Below are 19902 nucleotides of genomic sequence, written 5' to 3'. Positions count from 1 at the left end.
CCTTCCGACGCATGCGAATTGCCTGTTTGGGAGAAAATTGTGCTGGACCGCAAGTAATTGTAGTCGTGCCGCCACCAGCCTTTCCAGCAGCTTGCCTATGCAAGAGGACAAGGCTATGGAACGATACGCTTTTGGTTGAGCATAGTCCTCCTTGTCAGGCTTGGGAAAGACATTCGTTGTCGCGTCGCGAAAAAAAGGGGGTGGTAAAAAATCATGAAGCTGGCGTTGACGAGATGTTTGAAGTATTTGTAAATTTCAGCCCACCCAACCTTGAGAGCGTTGCTGATGATATCGTCTGGTCCGGCAGCCTTGCCTCTTTCCACTGAGGCGAATGCCTCATGCAACTCTTCATCGCTCATACACTGAGGAGTAATGAGTTGGGGACGCTTAGGGTCAAGCTTGGGTATCTCAGGAGCCGGCGGTTCAGAGGCACCGCTCGTTTTGGGCCAAATCTCGTCCTTGAAGCAGTGCAAGATTTCGTCATCGGTCTGACAGACAGACCCGTCAGGTCTTATAAGCCTCTTGAGATGAACCTGTCGTTGCGGTTGACTCCACAACGGAATCTGCCTCGCCAATTGATGAAGACCCCGTAGTTGAGAAGCCTGGCTAGCAATATTCTCTCGAAACGAAGCCAGCTTGTGCATCTTGGTGGCGTAACGGGTTCCACGCTTAGCTATGCGACATTTCTCCTCTTAGTCTCGCTGTTTGCATCGAAATCGAAGCTCATGCAGAATGCGAAGCTGATTCTTCTCGTTCTCACGAGCGCGTTGGACGTCTTCCGGGACCACTTCGGACTTCGACCGCGGAGAGATCTTCCTGTAGCAGGGAATGGTCCGGCGAACAGCTTCGTAGATGGCCAGCACAAGCGCTTTGGCGCAATCATCAACCTTAGCTGCAGTTCGGATAGTGGGGCAGCCGATCGTGAGCAGTTGCTTTTGGCTTCTTTGCAGTATTTCTTTTCATTTGCTCTGTCCCAGTTGAAGCGTAGCTCCTTGTCTCGATTGGGCGCAAAGGAGATCCTGGTGTGGAGCGGCCGGTGGTCTGAATCGAATCCAGGTACTGACAGCGCTCGAGTGGGATGAGCCCGAGACTCAAACCTCTGACCGGCAAGGGCCAAATCAATCGTGGTTGAGAGATCAGCGGAGTCGGTAGCCGACCCTGAGTAAGTCCTTAGGCCGGGTGGCAACAAGCATCGCATGCCTGCTATGCTTGTTGCCTAGTGAAGAATTTCAGCGCCTTTCTTAACTTGCGCAACCCCATCTCCCCATCCCGGATGGTGGAGGTTGAAATCCCCAACCAATACGGCACTTTCGCCAGTGACAGGATGATCTGAATCTGTCAATAATTTTGACATGGAGATGGATTGCTTGTTGTTGTAGACGTTATGAATCGTTATCTCGCCGCAGCATGTATTGAGAAACGAGGAAGCTACCGAGCTATAGTGGCCGTTATCATGTTCCCGCCAATCGATCCTCCAGTCGCTTGGATCGATCGACCGGGTAACATAAAAACCGACAAGCTTGACTGGAACAGGGTCTTCTATCGTTTTCGGGTTGTCTTTTTCCAAAAGCTCTCTTGCTGGGAGATATTCAATGTTATAGCCTGGACATGATTTCCAAGCGAACTCTGATGGAGGGTCTTGGATGGCAACGACGTCTGGCGGAGGATTCATGTGTGGAATGTGGTCGACGAGGTAAACCATACGGGCGGGAGAGCGTTTGAGGTTCACCTGAATTAGGTCCAGGTTGTTGGCGTAGTCCGAGTCGGAATCGGATGCAGATGCCTCGTCATCCTGCGCCTCGTGCTGGCGAGCACTTGATGACGAGGTCGAGACCTCATTATCTGGCTAAATACTCGTTAGACACTTTTACCACTGTACGCTCTGCAACTGAGGAAATTCGCACTAAACTTACCTTCTCTTTCTGTGAAGTTCGTTTCTTATGCCCCTTTCTCTTCTTGCGAGTATGCCCCATTCCAGCGAACCTCAACGTTGAAGACGGCCGACAATGTGACGATGGTGAATAGATAAACCAAGCCTAAAAGGCGTCAGTAAGCAATCGGCTCATCCCGGGATGCTTAGGCATACTAACCCAGGAGAAGATTCTCCACTTCACCAGAGCGAGACGTGTTGCGGGCCTTCATCGGGAGTTATGAATACGGTCCGAGAGCGGTGAAGGGAAGACCGGTGGAAGGAGGGGCTAGGAAATAGGTAAACAGATGGAGTGCGAAGCAAAGAAAGAATATGGCGTTGGAGCACCCGTGGGACGTCATGGGACATCCACATCGCTCCCTGAAGCAGACGGTACCCCCTGGATAAGACCGACCTTTGGTGATGCAAACAAAACCAAGAGGTATCGTGGTCGAGGGGCAGCTCGTAAGAGAATTATACTAAACGGAAGATTCGGCGCAAGGAAAGCGGAGGGCAAAAGGGCAAAGGCCATTCATTGGCATGACTGAGCCAACCCGGTCACTTCCTGTTAGTCTTCTGCTTTACACAAAGGACATCGGATTTCAACCCGATAGCCTCTACACTTCTGATTATTTTGTCAAATAATTTCAATCGTTCAATTGGGAATGCGTCACCACATTAGGATCTTGATCAAGCGAAGGTTCCGAGACTTGACAGTGCGATGGAGCGGGACCCGCTCCGGGAGCCCGGGCGGCGGCTGCGGCGCTCTTATCGATAAGGGGGCCGTCTGCCGGCCCGTCCCAAATCAGTCTAGTGAGGGGCACCCCCACCAAAAAATTCGTCTTCACCGATGAGGGTTGGCCAAGTTAGCTGGGTGCAGTGACAATCTAATTGCCAAAAGTCTTGCTCTTAAACATTAGTCTACAGGTCGAGCCTCTTCGCAAGGAAGAAAAGGGAAAAAACCGCCACTTACTCAATACACCCTTTCCTCACAACGCCATATCTCAAGATGGGAAAGAAGAGAGAGAGAGACGAGGCCAAGCCTGCGGAGGATGTCAAGATGGCCGATGAGAGCTCCGACGATGAGGTGAGAGACGAATCACTATCATTCCCACACCAGAGACCATCCTACTCATTGAGAAAACAAGGACTTTGACGTTGTCAACGTCGATTTCGAGTGGTTCAACTTCGACCCCGAGGTCGACTTCCAGGGCACCAAGACGCTCCTGCGCCAGCTGCTCGACGTCGACTCCACGCTCTTTGACATCTCAGGCCTCGCCGACCTCATCCTGTCCCAGCCCACCATCGGCTCGACAGTCAAGGTCGACGGCAAGGAGAACGACGCCTACGCGCTCATGACGGCGCTCAACGTCCAAGAGCACAGCCAAAAGCCCGCCATGGCGGATCTCGCCAAATACATGATTGAAAAGTCGCAGGCTAACCCGGCCCTCGCCGCCGCCGTCCCGCGGGTGCTCAACGACAGCGGCGCGCAGGTGGGCCTGGTGCTGACGGAGCGGCTCATCAACATGCCCTCGGAGATCGCGCCGCCCATGTACCGCATGCTCGTCGACGAGATCGAGGCCGCGGTCGAGGACAAGGAGCCCTACGAGTTCACGCACTACCTGATCCTGTCCAAGACGTACCAGGAGATCGAGTCGACGCTCACCGAGACGGAGAGGAAGGGGAAGAAGGCCAAGGCGGACACGGCGCTGTGGCACTTCCACCCCGAGGACGAGGTGTTTGTGAAGCACGCTGTGGCCCACGGCTCCTTCCAGTTCACGAATGAGGAGAAGGCGGTGGCGGACAGCAAGCGCGCGTTCCAGGAGATGGGTGTCAAGTCGCACGGCCACCTCATCTTGATTGAGGCTAGCAAGTGGGAGGGTGCAGTGCAGGCGGTGGAGCAATACCTGAGCGCATCTCAATAGAAGGAGGGAATCCCCCCTAAAAAGAAGCAATATGATTTTAAGCAATTGTCTTTCATTTCGTAGTCTATTCTACAGGCTCTAATCTCTGCATGAGGTACTCGACCTCAACATCCTTGGTCAGGGGTATCACAAAGTCTTTGTACATGGCCACCACAGCATCGGCGTCAATCTTGGCCTGGTTCTCCGGGCCTGCTCCAATGGAAGGGTCGGTTCCGTAGGTCAACACCTTGAGCCTAAGGCGCTCGAGGACCTTCTTCTCCACGGCGGCGTTAGTGATGGCCTCGGCGATGCCCTCGCGGTCCTCGGCCTTGATGAGCTTTGTGTACTTTTCCGGATCGGACTGGAACTTGGACTCGGCGACAAACTTGCCAAAGTGTATCCTACGGGAGAGGGCCTGGAGGCAGGCAATATCGCAGGTAGCCGAGGAGCCGTAGTTCTCCTGGGACTCGCCGCGGTCCTCGCGGCCGAAATCGGGGCAGAGTGCGGGGAGGAACTTGTCCACGTAAAAGTCCTTGATCTGGTTGTTGACGTTGACGTCGTTGGGGTGCAGGATGCGCGGGTAGTGTAGGGGCTTGAGGATCTGCTTCTGGACGGCTGAGGGGAAGAAGGGGTACTCGTCGGGAGAGTCGTAGCGGCGGATGATGGACTGCAGCTTCTCCTGTTCGCAGAGGTACCAGTCCATGAAGCTCAGTTCGCTGTTTGGTATGTTGAGCGCTCCGGGGACATAAATCGTTTTATTACGAGCAAACTGGGCCCGTTCAATAAGGTGAAAAGTGATGGTATCTTCGAGACGACTGTTTGGTCGTTGTTGTTAGTTGTGAGTCAACAACCAACGTTGGAGGTTGGAGGGGGAACCGACATCAACTGGTAGCGAATGCGGGACAAATCCAACGCCTTGGAGGGGTCCGATAGGTCAATGAGAGAGTCCATTTCGTCGTCAATTGATTGAAAGCCGGTTGGATATTGGTAGATCAGTCCCTGGGAGTGATGCTGGTGCGCAGAAGGAGTTTGGACGACGGGTTGGGGCGGGTAACGCATTCGGACTGCTTATTGTCGGGTCGTAAAGGGGAAAAAGCTTGACGGTCGTGAGGATTTGGCTGGGTGCGGGCGGGTGACAACCGAGGCCGATGACGCTCCCAGCGAAAAGGGACAAGTCCCCGGCGGGCACTCCAGAACAGAAAAAAAAAAAAAAACTCGTCCCAACGCAGCACAAGCGCGAGGCTGCCCGTCTCCGACCCCCAGTGCACTGCACCTGCAGGTCGCTGCCCCCGAGAGATCGGGTGGCTTAAGCGGGCACCAATCAGTGGCCCCTGCCATCCTTCACAGTTGAAGTGGCCCCCCCAAATCTTGCAGCCTCGTACGTCGTTAGCGTGCCCAGGTGTCCCGTGTGCCCGTGTGCCCCGTGCAGGGAGCTTCTCGGGTGTTTAGCGCGTCATCCAGAACAGGAGGCGTCCCCAACCGGGTTCTTGCCGGGATCACTGCTTGGAGTGTGGATACGTATCTGATTCTCGACCGAGACGACAAAACTCGACCCGGTCGACAAGAAGCACAAACCCGGAGCGAGCTGTTCCCACAACGCCCAGCTGCGAAATCACCACCTTTTCTCTTTTTCCGCCCCGTTCGTCCTCCCTCGCCTCCTCCCCCTTTGTGCCACTCATTGTCGCGCGCATCGGACGGGAGAGCACACGTACGCATGGCCGCCTCGGATCACGACCAGTATGGCTTCCACGACGATGCGGCCGCCGGAGACGACCAATCCGTCTTGTCTGTAAGTTGATCTTTGCCACTCGCGTGACCACTTTGTCCGTCGTAACTTGGATGATTGACCAAAGTGTCGTATCGGTGCCTAGACTCGCGGTATAGAAGCATTCGGGCGCAAGGTCACGACAACAGCAAGCCATTTGATGGGTCCTCTGTCCGAGCAAGGGAACAGTAATCATCACCACTACCATGGCGCCCTGGCCGAGGTTCACAAGCAGCTCCGGCGGCCAACTATCCAACGAAGCATGTTTTCCATGGCAAAAACGACGCCGACAGACATGGTTCGGTCCAAGCTGTCCACGACGGAGATCCAGCATCGCGCCCTGACATATTTACCCGACGAACTGCTAGCGAACATTCCCGAGAGTGACAATTCCTACTCCCTCTTCCAGGGTTTCAAAGCGAGCTTCCCGGACCTGACCGAAGAAGGTAGGAAGCACCGACGGCGGGTATCGAGGGGCAGGAAGCTTTTGGAGGATACGGAAAACACTGCCGGCACACCGCAAGCGCTGCACAATCTGAAAAAAGACAAGGCCTCGATGATGCACGAGCTCGAGATGCTGGGTGTTCGGAAAAACATGGCAAGTAGTGAGATCCGTGACATCGACAACAAAATTGCCAATCTGCACGGTATGCGCCGGATCATCCTGGACAGACTGGCCAACTTGGAGCAGGAGGAAACATTGCTGGAACATGACCGTGAGTTGCACAACCATCTGAGCTCTTAGGTGACTTGCTCGGTGCTGACTAGCTCCAGTCATGGATGTCGAGACACGGTTAGAAGACGCTCAGGAGCTCGTCGACGAAGCCGAGTCGATTGCGATAAACACACCTACGAAGACCGAGGAAGACCTGGCTGGTGAGGATGACTCTGGTTTCATGTCACAGTCGGTGTACGAGAAGCTCCCAACAACAGCTGGCACACCTGCATCAAAGGCAAAGAAAAGAGTGGTCCGCCGGAAATCGATGCCAATCTTGCACGAGCATTTTGAAGCAGGCACGGCTATTAGGGAAATTCGCGCGCACCAGGATACGATTACAGCTCTCGACTTTGACGCACCCTTCGGAACAATGGTGACTTCGGCCATGGATGACTCGATCAGGGTCTGGGATCTTAATGCTGGACGATGCATCGGTTTGCTGGATGGGCATACGGCCTCAGTTCGCACACTGCAGGTTGACGACAACTTCCTCGCGACCGGTGGCATGGACGCAACGATTCGACTTTGGGACTTGAGCAAGGCACACTACGACCCCCACGGAAGCCAGTACGGAAGGGACGAAGATGAAGATGGCATCGCATTTGAGAACCCCGACGATGGACCGGTTGAGCCTCCTGAAGGAAGCATGAGAGATTGTCACCTCTACACCCTGCAATCCCACGTTGACGAAATCACGGCACTCCACTTCAGAAACGATACGCTCGTGTCCGGCTCGGCAGACAAGACATTGCGACAGTGGGATCTCGAGAAGGGCCGATGCGTTCAGACTCTGGACGTTATGTGGGCTGCAGCGCAGGCATCCGCGTCTCTCGGCAGTGAAAGCTCCTGGAGGCAGACGAACCGGGCACCCGCGCAGCAAGCCGATTTCATCGGTGCCCTCCAAGTCTTCGAGACTGCTCTTGCCTGCGGTACTGCCGACGGCATGGTTCGGTTGTGGGATTTGCGAAGCGGACAGGTTCACCGAAGCTTAGTGGGACACACAGGACCGGTGACGTGCTTGCAATTCGATGACGTTCACCTTGTGACTGGCAGCATGGACAGGAGCATCAGAGTGAGTTTGGTCCTGCTTCATTCAACCTAGGGCATTGCTAATCATCAACAGATCTGGGATCTCCGTACAGGATCTATCTACGACGCCTACGCGTACGACAACGCTATCACAAGCATGATGTTTGATGAGCGGAGAATCGTCAGCGCAGCAGGCGAGGACGTTGTAAAGGTGTACGATAAGGTGGAAGGCCGCCAATGGGACTGCGGTGCGGGCATCTCTGATGCCGAGGAGGGCAAGACGCCTGCCGTCGTGGAGCGTGTACGTGTCAAGGACGGCTACCTGGTGGAGGGACGACAGGACGGTATTGTAGGAGTATGGACATGTTAGAGTATACAGAACCCCCTTTCAACAGAGCGAATACAACGCGATTATGACACAGGCAGAGGATGGGAAAGCAATGCAACGCTGAGGAGATGTGATGAGGTGACCCGGGTATATTGACATTTAGACATAGCAATGCTAAAGTCTAAAACCCCCTTTTTTCGACTCTGAGAACGCAGCCGTTGAAGCTATGTAGCTACGTATGTAGGGGTGTTCATCCGACATGCTCCCGAGCTAAAATGCAGGACGTAATTGCCATATCAGACGGAGGGAGACCCGCTCAACCAAACATCTCCAACTTTTTTTTTTCTCGTACCTTTGCATCAATTACCCACGCCAAAACCCACCAGACTTAATCCAGCATCCGGCTTCCATGAGAGCCTTTTATACCATCACCAAGAAGTTCCAAGAGAGTAAAAGGGGGCGTGTGTATGAGGGCATAGAAGAAGGGCTCTGGGGGAAGAGGGAGCTTCGAAATGTCCGTCTTTGATAACCCCGCCCTCATCAAAGAGTGCAGCGGTGCAGTGGCTTCAATCTACGCGGACGTCGTCGGCCACCTCACCGCCGATTTACCCCGGCTTCCGCGACCGTTTGAGAGCATTACCGAAGGACACAGTCTGGGACCCGTTGGTCCGGAGATTTTGAGGGTTGTAGAGGGGTTGGCTTTTGAGGTTCTGGGGCTGTGCGCGGCAGCGGGCTATAGCGTGGATTTGAGCGACTATACAGCAGCAGCACCACCACCACCGCCGCCGTCACCATTGTTAGGAGGATCGGAGTCGGTGATCGAGCGTCTCGACGGAGAGATTGAGCGGACCTACCGCCGGTTTTACGACTATGTCTACGCGGACCTGCCGTTTTGTTGGAGGTTGTTGTATACGGAGCTCAGTCTGCTCAAGTTTTCGGCGGTGGCGTTTTTGTATGTTGCCAAGAGGGCGGCGCGGGGCGGGAAGACGGAGAAGAAAGATGAAGAGGAAGAGAGTGAGGAAGAGGGAGACGATGAAGGAAAAGTGCTGGATGATCTCGTGGCCGTGCTAGACAAGGCGCTCATCCTCGCCGGCGGGGCGGGCTTGACGCGCGGGAGGAGGACGATTTCGAGATTGCTCGGGTACCTCGACGACGCGGCGCCATCGTCTTCACCGCGTTCGCCTCTCCCGGCGAGGTTTCCTTCTTCGCGGACGTTTACGCCGCCCGTGGCCCGGCCTATTCGTGCCGTTGATCGCATGTCGATGTCGGCGTTTCAAGCGTACCTGGACGGTCGGTCTCGTCTAGACAAGGAGGCAAGTGTGGGCGAAGACGTGGACATGGGGCCGGAGCCGCTGGTTCTGACGTCGCTGATGACGGAGTGGCCTGCGCTCTCTACGAGACCGTGGTCGTCGCCTGGGTACTTGATGTCGAAGACGCATGGTGGGCGGAGGCTTGTGCCGGTGGAGGTCGGGCGGAGTTATGTTGATGAGGGGTGGACGCAGGAGTTGATCCCGTTCCGGGAACTGTTGGCGCGCGTGGTTGCGTCTGGGTCTCCGTCGACTGCAGCATCGACAGCGACACCAATCACGACGAGGACAACAACAATAACGGGGTCGGAAAAGGGAACGGAAAAGGGCACGACGTACCTCGCCCAACACGAACTCTTCGCGCAGCTCCCGCGCCTGCTCAACGACATCCTCACGCCGGACCACTGCTTCACCTCGCCGCCGGCGCACCCGTTCAACAAGGCCGCCGACAAGCCGGAGCTCGACGTGCCGTTGGTGAATGCGTGGTTTGGCCCCGCGGGGACGATTACCCCGTTGCATACGGACGGGTATCATAACCTGCTGTGCCAGGTTGTCGGGGAGAAGTACGTGCGTTTATACGCGCCGCGGGATTCGGAGGCGTTGTGTCCGAGGGGGTTTGATGGTGATGACGATTTTGACGCCGACGATGGAAACGAAGGAGAAGAAGGGGGTGAAGATGGAGATGGAAAGAGAGGTCAGGGGATGAAGAAGGTGGACATGAGCAACACCAGCGCCTTTGACGTCGGCGCCGTGGAGGGCTGGGACCCGGACACGGAGGGCCGGGATCCGATGGAGCTCGAGGAGTTTCGGGGGCTGCGGTACTGGGACTGTGTGCTCGGCCCGGGAGAAGTGTTGTATATTCCCATCGGGTGGTGGCATTACGTCCGCAGTCTGAGTGTGAGCTTCAGCGTGAGCTTTTGGTGGAATGGGGATCATTATGTTGGTCCGCAGGGGAGGGGAGACGAGTGATATCACAACTTCAAAGGAGCGTGGCAAGTAAAGAGAGTTTTTGGTAGCTTGGGAAGAGATACCCCCTCTCGTATAAGAGGTGTAACAAGCCTCAGATCTGTTTTTCATTCCGTCATATCATCTACGTAAAATATTGTTCATCAACTACGGTATCAGGTCGCAGCAGCAGCAGACTCATCCGCCTCGGCGCTCTCCCCCGTGCCCCCCTGCGCCTGACGCCTCGCCTTAGCACCAGCCTTCAACTTCTCCCACTTTTCGCGATACTTCTCCAGCGTCCGCGCCATCGTGCGATTCTCCTTCTCCAGCGCCTCCATGCGCTGCATCGCCATGGACATCTGCTCCTCGAGCTCCTTGTTCCGCGCCTTTAACACGGCGTCGGTGCTCGACATGCCACCACCACCACCACCACCGGTAGTAAAAGGAGACGCCCCGACCGTCGCAGGCGACCCGGGCCGTCTTAGACGAATACTCTCCGCCAGCGCCAGGCTCGAATTCTGCGCCGTGGCCTCGAACGCGTGAAGCCGTTTGCTCAGCTTGTCGAGCATGTCCTTGAGCCCCCTGTTTTCGAGGTAGAGCTCCTCGACGGTGTTTTTGAGGTTCTGTTCTGTTTTGGGCTTGCTGGCGGCTCCCCGACGTCGGGACACGCCGGGGGAGGTTGGTGCCGCCATCATCATGGACGGAGACTCGCGGGCGTCGACGAAGTCGTCCTCGTCGTCCTCGATGAGGCTGTCACCTGCGCCCCCTCCGCCACCGCCGACGCCGCTGTGGAGCGAGGCCTCGAGGCGGCGCTTCTCCTTGTCTGCAAAGTTGAGGATGTTGGCGTAGGACATTGTGTGTCCGCTCGTTGGGACGACGTAGAAGGAGTCGTTGGGGTTGTTCGCCGAGATTGCGCGGAGGGTGGCGCGGGAGTAGATCTTGGAGAGGTCTGGTTCGGCGGGGGCCGCTGGGGAGGGTTTGAGTCTGTTGCTGCGCTTTGCCGGGGCAGGTTCGGGAGGTGTCTCGGCGTGGGGTTCGGGGATGGATGACGACGAGGTGATTGACGAGGATTCCTCGGTGATGAGGGGTAGGCCTGCGAAGGCCAGGGGCGCGGAGAGGCGATTGATGATGTTGCCAAAGGTGCTGTAGAAGCGGGAGTATCCGTCGTCGCTGGCGGGCGAGGCGACTTCTTCCGTCTTTTTGGGCTCTGTCTCCCTTCGCGGGGAGTCGGCCGTTGGCGGGATCCATCCCGGTTTGCCGGACTGATCGAGGACGTTTTGCATCTTTGTCCTCGAGCCGTCCCGCCGGGCTTGGACTTCCATGTTGCCCGGCGCCTGGTCGTTTGTGACGCTCGGCGGGATGGGCTGGCCCCGGTTCCTGCTCCCACGGATGCCTCGCGCCGAGGCGAGGTTGCTCGCGATGGAGGAGGTCATCTCGCGGCTCGGGTACCGGCGCTGCTGCGCCAGAGACGGAACACCCTTCACCGTGGCGACGGGGCTTCCGCCAGCGGACTGCTGCTGTTGACCTGATCTGGACTTGGTACGGCCATCATCGGGTGAGGAGACATCGCTCGTGGCATCGGAGGCTTGCGATTCCTGCTTCTCGTCGATGGTCTCGGAGGAGGGGTTCTGGCTGGCGGCGGCGCGACGGTCAAAGGGTATCTTGAGGAGTTCGGCGAGGCGCTGGTGGTGCTCTTCGAGGAGCTTTAGGGTGCGGAGGGCCTCGATGCTCGAGGTGGAGCGGGCAGCGTTGGCGAACTCGCCGGCGGCGAGGGCGTGTTCGTTGATTGCTACCGTCGTCTCGGATTGATGCTGGGCGTTGGAGGCTGCTTTGGCATGGTCATGCGCCTGGGTGATTTGCTGTTAGACCAGTGGTTGCTAGAGACAATGTTTCACAGGTGCCTTTTAGGGCTGAGGTTACCTTGACAAGCGAAGACTCGTCCATCGCGAAAAAAAGAACTGTAGGGCTGCCTAGGTGGGCTTCCGGTGATGTGTCAAGGGACGGGGTGCTGGTGCCGGTTCGGTCTCGGAGGTCGTTTGGGGGTTGGTTCCTGCTCCAAGTCGGCTGTCCGCACGTTTGCTCTTGGATCACGCGACCGCCTCAGACCGATACAGACGGTGGTAGTGGGGAGGAGGTGGAGGGATGTACGGATATGCGCCGATGGAGGTACGGAGGAGGTCTAACGAACCGGCCTTTGAGGTTCGGTGACCGGTGGTTGGGTCGGGGTGTTGCGGTCGCGGAGGTTTCCCCAGAGTCGCTAGAAGATGGCCCCCGCTTGTTCTCTTCTCCGGTTGCAGTCAGGTGGTGGGCAGTGGACAATAGGCGCAGTAGCACGCGGGACGACGCTTGGTTCGCTTCCAGTTAGAAGGGGGCTAGAGGGGCTCAGATTGGGCGGTTGGAGTACGTAAGCTTTCCGTTCGTCAAAGCGTCGTCTTCCCGCTGGCGGCCACCCACGCACCTTGCCAAAATCGTCAAGGTCCAAAGGAAGCGAAGAGACCGATCCCACGTCACCAAGTGCTAGTAATTGCCTCAAGCGACTTGTTTGAAGCTAGCCTTACTTACTCCGACTAATGGCATCTCGATGATGTTGCTAGAAAATTCAAAAGAGACTTCAGACGGCTTTTGAGAAGGGAAGTTGGTACCGCTGCACCACTGCAGGGCACGCTATACAAAGCACCGAAACAGTCGAGCAGATCATGATACTGTTTCTGCAGTAAACGTTGGATTGTCAAAGTATTCAAGCCAACAGTCGTCACTTGCATTGCCAAATTTGACATGTTGATAAAAAGTCGAGTAACAGCGGCGCAATGTCTGGAAGGTAAGTCGGTAGGAAGTGACTATTCCATCCAGACGGTGACGATGACAGTAAGTGCCGGAACTGAGACAGGCCAACACTTTGAAAGATTCTGAATGACGCACAATGCATGTCAAAGGAACCCAGAACCTTGGGCATCGTGTCTGCGAGTGTTGGAACTTGGCTGCGCTGTGGCTGCCACCTGTTCCCCGCCCTAACAATCGCGAGAAGGGACGGCATTGTCCAATATCCAGTTGCGCGGTGTCTCGTCGCTCCAGAGACGAGCCTATCACGATGAAGGAAAAAGAAGGGCGAAGCACCAATGCAAGCCGCAGACCGTAACCCGCGAGACACGATTCGCACTTGTGGAGGCCCCTGACGTAGCTATGGTTCCCCCCCCGGAGCCAGCACCTGATCCAAAAGGGCAACCCAACGGCCACAACCGTCCCGAATCGGGTCAGTCATCGAAACCTTGCTGGGAAAACCATCTGCAAATCTGCCAGACGTGCATGCATCGCCAGGAGGAGGAGTGCGGACTGGCGGACTGATTCGGGCTGGGTGGGTGAGAAAGGTGGGATGAAAGGCTCCGGGCCAGCCGTTGATACGCTGGTTGGGATCTGCTGGTCTCTCTGGTTCGACCTACCTAAGGTACGCCAGAGACCATGTGGTGCTGGTGCATCCGGCTAGAGTGGAATGGAGCTCTTCGGCCGGTGGTGAGATGTGATCTGAGCAGTGAGCCGAGACGGGAAGTCGGGAACTCAGGAGATGCTACTTGGTTCTGTTAAGGGGGCACGCCGCACACTCAGCCACATGACTACTCCGTACATACTCTTCACTTTTGCTGGGGCCTTGGAGAGATTGACTTTGGGTGCATCTGGCGGAATCATCCCGATGCAGGTCCCAGATCCCAGGTGCAATTCGCAGGTGGAAAATTATGGCATGTTTGGCTGGCTAGCTGACGTGGAGATGGAATGGAGATTTGCATTTTGGGATTGCGCAGTCGCCAATAGATCCACCGAAAAAGAGATGCCACTGCCCACTTCACTGAACCAAAATAGCAGCGCAGTGTCTTTCCCGGATCACGGGTGGCGGGTGTCAATCATATAATGCAGCAGTAACATGGTTTATGGGTGGCTCAGGTCTACTGTGTATGGAGGCTGGCCAGATTGACGGCCCCAGATTCCCGATTCTGAGGGATTCCAGGCCGCTCGTAATAATGGAGAGCTGTCGGCAAGCGGGCAGAAAGAAGCAATCGGCTGTTATGCCCGTCTGAGTTTGCATTTGGTTATTTTGAGGGTTATGAGGAGAGGAGAGGAGACGGGGGAGAACAGGAGGACGTGAGAAAGATGAGCTTATGTAATGGGGTTGCACTAACAAATCAAGGTATCCCATCCGTTTCAAGCCAAGGAGGAAGGAGGAAGGAGGAACCCGCCTGGCCCAGGAACTTGCCTCGCCTCCAGTGACGATGACGCTCTTCGTGGAAAGAGAGCTCCGGCTTGGTGGTTCTTGCCTTGGCCAGAGTTGAAACTGACGACCTGGGTTTGGGGAGTGCGACGGGAACCTCTTTCCTTTGGTGCGAATAGAAATCAAGGTGGCAACCAGAACCTGGACCTCCTTCCTTCTCGGGTTTTCCATCTTCATCTTCCTTTTGGGTCCTTCGGCTCCGGCACCGTCTCCAGAGAAATTGCAAACTTTCCCATTTTCCGTGAAGTGCGAACTGCGAACTGCGAACCCATCTTTGCTCTCACCCATGGCCTGACCCATTCATTCATTCATTCATTCACTCACCTTTTCATGCCTGCGCTTGCACTTTGCACCACCTCACAGACTCACAAACAAGAAACAACATTAAACGGGGCCCCGTCTGTATCGCATAAACTCGGAAAACGACACAACACCCGCGGCTTCGTTTCCAAATAATTCACCGTCATACACAAACAATACACAAGGTCTACTGCGTACAGCTACAGATACCGTCTACACCCCTACCTCGCATCGCACCTCCCTACGGGTCCTCTCCAGGCTTGTCTTGCCTTCTCGACCTTAATTTCCATACTGCCAATTCCCTGCACCCGCGGACCATGATCATCGTGCCCACTATTCGCAACCAATGCGCGTATAGCCTTTGACAGCAACAACCCGCCAGACTGCAGACACACATTGCTCGGAAAAGAGTACGAAAATTGCGAGCTTCACGATCCTAGGAAATCACCGGAACCCTGGCCCGAGAAACCATGGACACCGCCAATGAAAGCGGAGGAGCTCTGAGCAAGCTGCTACCAAAGTCAATCGCTGCCAAGCGCCGCCGCAGAAAACAAGAAGCCCAAGAAGATGAAGCCGCTGCCGCCACGGCCGCTTTGCTGATAGGGGTCAAGGGGGAAGAAGTTACCGCTCCAGCTGTTACGCCTCCAGCACTCAGGGACGACGATGCCAGCCATCTATCCAACAGACGCGACAGCGGCTCTTACGTTCATGACACGGACAGCTTTGGATTGGAAAAAGACGGCTCGACAGGGTTTCCCGACTACGACTACGGCCACTACCGCGAGCACGGCCACGCCGCCCACGACGCGGACGATGCCAGCACCGAGGAAGCCACAAGCATGCTGTCGCTGGACGAACCTGATATTGACGATCTTCAGTGAGTAGTGTTGCTTTCCCGCATGTTTTGTCTCTCTTCATCTCTACTGGTTACGTTCACCTTTTCCTGCTTATTCCTTACCCCGTCTTACCTATCCACCATCTTACCTTACCTACCTTACCTTACACTACCTATGCACACGGTTGGGGCTGGCTTCTCTGCACCCTCATCCTTCAAATCTTCCCACCACCTTACATATGTATGCATCCGAGCGCACTTGTTCCGTGCTCTTCACAACCACCACCTCACAAGGCCACGTCTTTTCGCGTGGCGCATTCCCCCCATCGTTCAAAGTCGTCACTGGCGTCTCCATCGAATGACGAGGCGAGCTACGAATAGTACCTAGCTGCTATTACTGCGGGTGCTACGCAACTCGGCCCCAGTCTGCTGGCACAACCCGCAACGGCGCCGTCTCTCTTTTGTGCATATCAAGTGGAGAGACAGAGAAAGGACAGCGGGTTTAGCGTCCGTAGTAGGCTGCTCTGGCCATCCTTGGTCTGACAGTTCTCACTGGTCCGGGGGGTTCTGGGACTGGGAGACTAGCAGACTCGGAGAGGAGGGGGGGCTGATGCGCTCTCCTCTCCTCTCTCTGTGCTCCGTGGCCCATGGGTCTCAGCTCCCCCTCATCCACTCTCTGCGGCAATCGCCGTATGACAGCTGCCTGGGGGTCCCTTCAGCACATTTAACTCGTGTCCCTGACGAATGTTCCATTTCAAGCGAGTGCGAACAAACGGGGTCAGGGTCGTCCATGTCTCCCCCGACCACCTCCTACTGTTTCGTCTCTCCATGTAACCATCCATACAATACCAACTATCTAACCACGACGATTTCCGCCCCCTCTCATTAGATCTCTTTCCCAGCACTCTCGACCAAGTGCCATATCGACACATCCTTCGCAAATAGGTTACTTGACTACTTCTTCCCCTATCGTTCAGGCAACTCATTTGCCTGAACCCCAACCACAGATACTGGACGACCAACTCTCCCAGATCGCCTCGGCGCGATCCACTCTCTCCTCTGCCAAGCGGACGCAATCCGTCGAGTCGTCGACAGATTCTTCTTTGCGCTCCAAACGCAGTTTCACAAGTCTTGTGCCACCAAAGAAAAACACCACGAGATCGCCGTCCCCCGTTGGCCGTCTCAAAGGTGTTTTTACAAAGTCAAAAAAGACTCCCAGTGCCGCCACAAGCCCCGACCGGTCCCTGGGCGGTGACGAAACCCCCGACCACGACCGAGACACGCGGAGAACAAGAGACCGAGGCAGAGCCACTGCTTCCACCTCTGACCTCACCACAACCACAAAGCCGTTTCTAGACAATCCGACCCCGCCACAACCGAATGCGACGAGCGACGCAGATGCATCTCGCGTAAAACAATCAACAACGCATTCACCTGAGCGACGTCGCTCCAGGGCCTCCACAAACACATCTCGAATCGACACCTCCTTCGTACCCCAAACCCCGCCCAACGCCGACAAGACGCCCGTCATCGTCAACACCCCTCCGACACCGACCGACCACAACGCACCCTACGCTCAATCTCCTCCGCCGGCCCCAGCTCCGCAGCCCGCTCCCGAAGTTTCTGTCACTGCCTCAGGCAACACGAATGGTGGTTCTGCCACGGGTACTATGCTTGCTCACCGCAGGGGTAGATCAGGATCTGGAAGTATAGGGCCTAGCAAACTGTCCAACATAACCCTCGCGCCTTTGACGCCCACCCCCGAGAACGGGACCGCAAGCAACCCAGGAACTCCATCCGGCGGAAGCGGATTCTTTTCATCCGTCTTTTCGGCTGCGCAAAACGCCGCGACCTCGCTCACAAGTACCATCCAGAATACCGGCATAGGACCGACCCCTCCCAAGAACAAGAACGTAGCTAAACCCCCCGATATCAAGATCGACGAGCAGCCTGAGGTCGAGCCGCCACCTCCATCCGCAACAGGCTCGACCATGGAGAAAGAGCCAGCAGTCAAGACCATTGGGTCGGGCGAGCTCAGCCTCAGTCAATTAGGTATAACGGACACAGCCAGCAATGCAGGAACGCCCATTACAGCAAAATTCCCCGAATCGGACGCACGAGCTAGAAGCGAGTCAGCCCCGACAGACGCTGCCTATGCCGCTGCCACGCGCGACCTCGGAGTAGACGACGGCCGAAACGCGGCGAGACCCCAATCACTGTACGATCCAGGAAGTGCCGGGGACCGAACCCCTCCGCAAGGCAGCATACACGAAGACAAGATTTCGGGAGTCCAACGAAGTGGAAGTATTCGAAGCGCCATTGGACGCCATCGCAAGCGAGGAAGCTCAGCTGTGTCGGGAGGTACGGCTACTACTATTGGCGCTGCCATTGCTGCGGCTAACGCATCTCTTGCTCACCCTCAAGCCAACGCGAGCGTACCGAAACTTACGGGATTCGCGGTTGCGAGCAAGAAGCGCAATCGAGATTTCCATGGATTTTTCAAGAGCGTGCCCGACGACGATTACCTCATCGAAGACTACAGCTGTGCGTTGCAGCGCGAGATCCTGGCGCACGGCCGCCTGTACGTATCCGAAGGCCACTTGTGCTTTAGCAGCAACATCCTCGGCTGGTCGACCACGCTTGTCATGAGCTTTGACGAAATAGTAAGCGTTGAGAAGCGCAGCACGGCCCTGGTTTTCAAGAACGGACTCATGATCACGACCCTACATGCCAAGCATATTTTTGCCAGTTTCACCAGTCGAGACTCGACTTACGACCTAATTGTCAATATTTGGAAACTTGGTCACCCGACCCTGCAAAGCTCGCTAAACGGAGTGCAGCTCGAGGGTACTGGTGGTGACAAGACAGAAAAGGTTGACGCGAATAGTGCAGTGGTAGCAGATGTTGATGATGGTAGTTTATCCGGCACCGATGAAGAGAGTGATTCTGGCGATGACGACGACGTTTACGACGAAGATGACGACGCAGAGGACTTGCAAGATGTCACGCAACTGTCAGAAGTCAACGCTGAACCCGAAGGTGGAAAGACCGTCTCTCGCAAGGTATCTGGTGCAGGTGGTAATGGCGCTGTCGCCGATGTCGTCAAGGAGGCTGTCGGTGCTGCTCCAGGCGGCAATGACTTCCCTGGTCCGGCCACTCATGCGCCAACCGATTGCGGAGACTCTGACACGCATTACGACAGGGTTGTCGGCGACGATGTCATTCCTGCGCCCTTGGGCAAGGTGTATAACTTGCTCTTCGGTCCAGCCTCGGTCACCTGGATGACAAAATGGCTCACTGTTGAGGCCAAGTGTACAGAGTTGACCATGGAGGACAAGAAGGGGCTGACTCTCGACAATAAGTCTCGGTATTTCACTTACATTAAGCCTCTCAATGGTGCCATCGGTCCGAAGCAGACAAAATGTCTTGTAACGGAGACCTTGGATCATCTTGATTTTGAGAAAGCCATCAACTTTAGCGTCACCACACAAACCCCAGATGTACCGAACGGCAACATTTTCAGCGTCAAGACAAAGTACTGTTTGACGTGGGCCGACAACAACTCTACCAGAGTGCAATCTAACTGCACTATTGAGTGGACGGGCAAGAGTTGGTTGAAGGGTAAGTTGAAGTTTTTCCCTACGTCAATGGCATGAGCTAACATGATGAAGGTCCTATCGAAAAGGGAGCCAATGATGGCCAGACCCAGTACTGCAAAGACCTCTTTGCTAGTCTGAAATCAGCTGTGTCTACTAAAGCCCGCGCTGGCGGTGCGGGAGCGGGCTCAGGCCCCAAGGGCAAGAAGAAGAGTAAGAAGAGCAAGGCGGCCGGCTCAACAACAGACGCCGAAGACGAGCAGGTTCGTCCAAGACATGTTCCCAAGACGAATTGGGGCCCATTGGAGCCTGTCCGCGGCATTCTCGAGCCAATTCTCGACATTGCCAAACCACTACTCACGGGCAACATGATGTATGGCCTCCTAGTTGGCCTTCTCGTTGCTACGTGGTTTGGCTTTGGCCTGCCTGGCAGACAAGCGTCTGGAGACATGCGCATGTATGGTTTTCCGGATCGTCTTGCGGCGTACGACGAGATGTGGAGGCGCGAAGAGAGTGAACTTTGGGAGTGGCTGGAGGAAAGAGTTGGGTTGGAGCGCTTGCACGAAGGCAGCTTGCCCATTCGGAAGCGAGCAATGGAGCCAAGTACTGTGGAGGAGAGGGTCAGAGAGGATCGTATGGATGAGCGTGAGATTGAAGAGGCAATCAAGGTGACGGAAGAGAAGCTTAAGGTGTTGAAGGGCGTCATGGACAAGAAGAAGCCAACATCCGGTTGAGGAAATACCCTAGGAACGGGAGGCGGAAAAGTGCAGCGAGTCAGGTTACGGCACGACACAACGTGTCTTCTCATTTCTATGTTTTATTGTGTAGCATATTCAGTAGCGATGCCAACGAGCAATCAGGGCTTGAGTAGATCAGCATCAGCAATGTCATTTTATATCGACAACCCACTTGTCAGTCGTGCCGCAAGGTCTTTTGGTGTTGCATAAGTTGCTGCAGTAAGAACTTTGAACCGACCATTTGACGATGGCGATAGATGCGAAACTGTGG

At 55.6% G+C, this 19902-nt stretch overlaps 7 protein-coding genes across 7 annotated transcripts; 4 read left to right on the top strand and 3 right to left on the bottom strand.

Moving 5' to 3' along the window:
• Positions 1-113: 113 nt before the first annotated feature.
• Positions 114-2142, bottom strand: CTAM01_02756 (uncharacterized protein; the record flags this gene model as incomplete). The annotated part of the gene is made up of 5 exons (XM_060518794.1): positions 114-488; positions 761-1158; positions 1705-1846; positions 1984-2036; positions 2091-2142. The coding sequence occupies 5 exons, from the start codon at positions 2140-2142 to the stop codon at positions 114-116; spliced, it is 1020 nt and encodes a 339-aa protein (XP_060386597.1).
• A 776-nt stretch (positions 2143-2918) lies between these two features.
• Positions 2919-3834, top strand: CTAM01_02755 (uncharacterized protein; the record flags this gene model as incomplete). The annotated part of the gene is made up of 2 exons (XM_060518793.1): positions 2919-2996; positions 3058-3834. 2 exons carry the CDS (start codon positions 2919-2921, stop codon positions 3832-3834), a joined length of 855 nt encoding a protein of 284 aa, XP_060386596.1.
• A 64-nt stretch (positions 3835-3898) lies between these two features.
• On the bottom strand, positions 3899-4872 carry CTAM01_02754 (chorismate mutase; the record flags this gene model as incomplete). Its single annotated transcript, XM_060518792.1, has 2 exons — positions 3899-4628; positions 4694-4872. The coding sequence occupies 2 exons, from the start codon at positions 4870-4872 to the stop codon at positions 3899-3901; spliced, it is 909 nt and encodes a 302-aa protein (XP_060386595.1).
• Positions 4873-5527: 655 nt separating this feature from the next.
• On the top strand, positions 5528-7695 carry CTAM01_02753 (mitochondrial division protein 1; the record flags this gene model as incomplete). The annotated part of the gene is made up of 4 exons (XM_060518791.1): positions 5528-5602; positions 5685-6294; positions 6353-7368; positions 7420-7695. 4 exons carry the CDS (start codon positions 5528-5530, stop codon positions 7693-7695), a joined length of 1977 nt encoding a protein of 658 aa, XP_060386594.1.
• Positions 7696-8165: 470 nt separating this feature from the next.
• On the top strand, positions 8166-9929 carry CTAM01_02752 (JmjC domain-containing protein; the record flags this gene model as incomplete). Its single annotated transcript, XM_060518790.1, has 1 exon — positions 8166-9929. One exon carries the CDS (start codon positions 8166-8168, stop codon positions 9927-9929), a length of 1764 nt encoding a protein of 587 aa, XP_060386593.1.
• Positions 9930-10081: 152 nt separating this feature from the next.
• CTAM01_02751 (uncharacterized protein) lies at positions 10082-11849 on the bottom strand (the record flags this gene model as incomplete). The annotated part of the gene is made up of 2 exons (XM_060518789.1): positions 10082-11752; positions 11826-11849. The coding sequence occupies 2 exons, from the start codon at positions 11847-11849 to the stop codon at positions 10082-10084; spliced, it is 1695 nt and encodes a 564-aa protein (XP_060386592.1).
• Positions 11850-14933: 3084 nt separating this feature from the next.
• Positions 14934-19628, top strand: CTAM01_02750 (GRAM domain-containing protein; the record flags this gene model as incomplete). Its single annotated transcript, XM_060518788.1, has 3 exons — positions 14934-15340; positions 16188-18919; positions 18970-19628. The coding sequence occupies 3 exons, from the start codon at positions 14934-14936 to the stop codon at positions 19626-19628; spliced, it is 3798 nt and encodes a 1265-aa protein (XP_060386591.1).
• Positions 19629-19902: the final 274 nt, after the last annotated feature.

The sequence above is a fragment of the Colletotrichum tamarilloi genome, assembly GCF_030869305.1.
Source record: "Colletotrichum tamarilloi strain Tom-12 chromosome Unknown Scaffold_6.1, whole genome shotgun sequence".
NCBI classification, from domain to species: Eukaryota; Fungi; Ascomycota; class Sordariomycetes; order Glomerellales; family Glomerellaceae; genus Colletotrichum; species Colletotrichum tamarilloi.
This window is presented reverse-complemented; position numbering and strand designations above follow the sequence as displayed.